We start from the raw sequence: 2,500 nt of genomic DNA, 5'->3' as shown, positions 1-2,500 counted from the left end.
TTCGAAAACCGCGCAAGTCAACAGGAATTTTTGTTTTGAGACAGTGATACACACACACACACACACACACACACACACACACACACACACACACACACACACACACACACACATACACACACACACACACACACACACACATATACATACATATACACATATAAACAGTATATGCATACACACATGTGCACCCACCCACACACAAACACACACACACATACACACACACACTTGTTTTTTTTATTTTTGTAATTGTCGCACTTATCATTATTATATATATTGTCCTTATTGTTATTGTTGCTGATGAGAGAGAGAGAGAGAGAGAGAGAGAGAGAGAGAGAGAGAGAGACAGAGAGAGAGAGAGAGAGAGAGAGAGAGAGAGAGAGAGATTGAGAGAGAGAGAGAGAGATTGAGAGAGATTGAGAGAGAAAGAGAGAGAGAGAGAGAGAGAGAGAGAGAGAGAGAGAGAGAGAGAGAGAGAGAGAGAGAGAGAGAGAGAGAGAGAGAGAGAAAGAGAAAGAGAGAGGATCCAGGATTTTTAAAATGATTGTATCAGTTACCCCTATGGTCAAGGCAATAGGGGTAACTATTATTATTATCATCATTATCATTATTATTGTTATTAGCATTGCGTGATGGGGACAACTTTTTGGCGCTTGAATTATTATAATACTCTTATTATCTTGGTGGAAGTATGCGCTCTCTGGTTGCTTCTAGTTGTTATCATTATGATTTTTATGATCAATGTTGTTATTATTATCATAGCTATTGTTATTAATATTGATATCATTATTATTGTTATTACTATTGTTATCATTACTATCATCATCATCATCAATCATTCTTATCATAATTATTATTATCTTTATGATCATTATTATCGTTATTATCATCATCACTTTAACCACTGCTATTATTATCATCACTGTTATTGCTCTCGTACTTTCGATATTTCTCCCTGTGTTCGTAATTTCTGCGATTTGAGATTTGAGATATCATCATTACTAATCAAAATGATATTCCCTATGTTATCATCACCACCATTATCATGATTCTAATATCCCATCAGACTCATCATTAACTTCAGTTCCTACGTCATCAGTTGCACCTTCTTTATCATCATTATCCTCACTTGCACCTTCTTCATCATCATCATCATTATTCTCACTTGCACCCTCTTTATCAAGATTTGCATCATTATTTTCATTTCCTACTTCTTCACTATTATCGTCGCTTCCTCGCCATTATCTTCAGTTCCCTCTCCATCATCACATCAGTTCCTCTTCCCCCTCCATCATTTTTACCTCCTCTTCCTTTCTCCTCCATCATCATCACCATTTCCTCTTCCCCCTACACCATTTTACTTCCTCTTCCCTTTCCCTTTCATCACCACTACTTCCATCTCCTCCCCCTCCATCATCATCACCACCTCCTCTTCCCCTACACCATTTTTACCTCCTCTTCCCACCATCATCATTACCATTTCCTCTTCCCCTACATAATTTTTACCTCCACTTCCCTACTCCTTCATCACCACTATTTCCACCTCCTCCCCCTCCATCATCACACCATATCTCCCCCTCCATCACCATCATCTCTTCCCCCTCCATCATCACGCCATCTCTTCCCTTCCCCTTCATCACCACAACCTCCACCTCCTCCCCCTCCATCATCACCACCATCTCTTCTCTTCCCCCTCCATCATTTTTACTTCCTCTTCCCTTCCCCTTTCATCACCACAGCCTCCACCTCCTCCCCCTCCAACATCACTACCATCTCTTCCCTTTACATAATTTTTATTTCCTCTTCTCTTCCCCTTCATCACCCTTACCTCCCCCTCCATCATCATCACCATCTCCTCTTCCCCTACATCATTTTTACCTCCTCTTCCCTACTCCTCCATCACCATTTCCTCTTCCCCCTCCATCAACACACCATATCTTCCCCCTCCATCACTACCATCTCCTCTTCCCTCCATCATCATCACCATCTCCTCCTCCATCATCACTACCATCTCCTCTTCCCCTTCATCATCATCACCATTTCCTCTTCCCCCCTCCATCATCACTACCATCTCCTCTTTCCACCATCATCATCATCTCTTCCCTTCCCCTCCATCATTTTTACCTCCTCTTCCCACCATCATCATCACCAGCTCCTCTTCCCCCTTCATCACCACCTCTTCCCTTCCCCATTCATCACCCTTACCTCCACCTCCTTCCCCCTCATCATCATCACCACCTCTTCCCTTCCCCATTCATCACCCTTACCTCCCCCTCCTCCCCCAGGCGTCCCCCTCTACCTGACCCTGGGTCCCGTCCACAGCAAAAACCTGACGGCAGTGTGGGCGGAGCTCCCTCACAGCCACGCCCCTGACCCCGCCCTCGACGCCAAGGTCAGCAAAGGGTTCAAGGTCACGTGGAGGAGGGTCGAGGGGCTGGTAGGTCATCCGGGTCACGCCTCGAACCTCGTGACCTCCAGGCATCTCATACGAGGTCTC

At 44.2% G+C, this 2,500-nt stretch overlaps 1 protein-coding gene across 1 annotated transcript in view; it reads left to right on the top strand.

Moving 5' to 3' along the window:
• Positions 1-2,500, top strand: part of LOC113809843 (receptor-type tyrosine-protein phosphatase S) — a 41,462-nt gene that overhangs the window by 8,976 nt on the left and 29,986 nt on the right. The window contains exon 4 of the mRNA XM_070138628.1: positions 2,289-2,500. This exon is cut by the window's right edge and continues 14 nt beyond it. Coding sequence (XP_069994729.1) covers positions 2,289-2,500 — 212 coding nt within the window. The remainder of the gene's footprint in view (positions 1-2,288) is intronic.

Source organism: Penaeus vannamei, chromosome 24 (genome assembly GCF_042767895.1).
Source record: "Penaeus vannamei isolate JL-2024 chromosome 24, ASM4276789v1, whole genome shotgun sequence".
In the NCBI taxonomy this organism is placed as follows: domain Eukaryota; kingdom Metazoa; phylum Arthropoda; class Malacostraca; order Decapoda; family Penaeidae; genus Penaeus; species Penaeus vannamei.
Note: the sequence above shows the minus strand (reverse complement) of the source record. Positions and strands in the feature narration are given on the sequence as shown.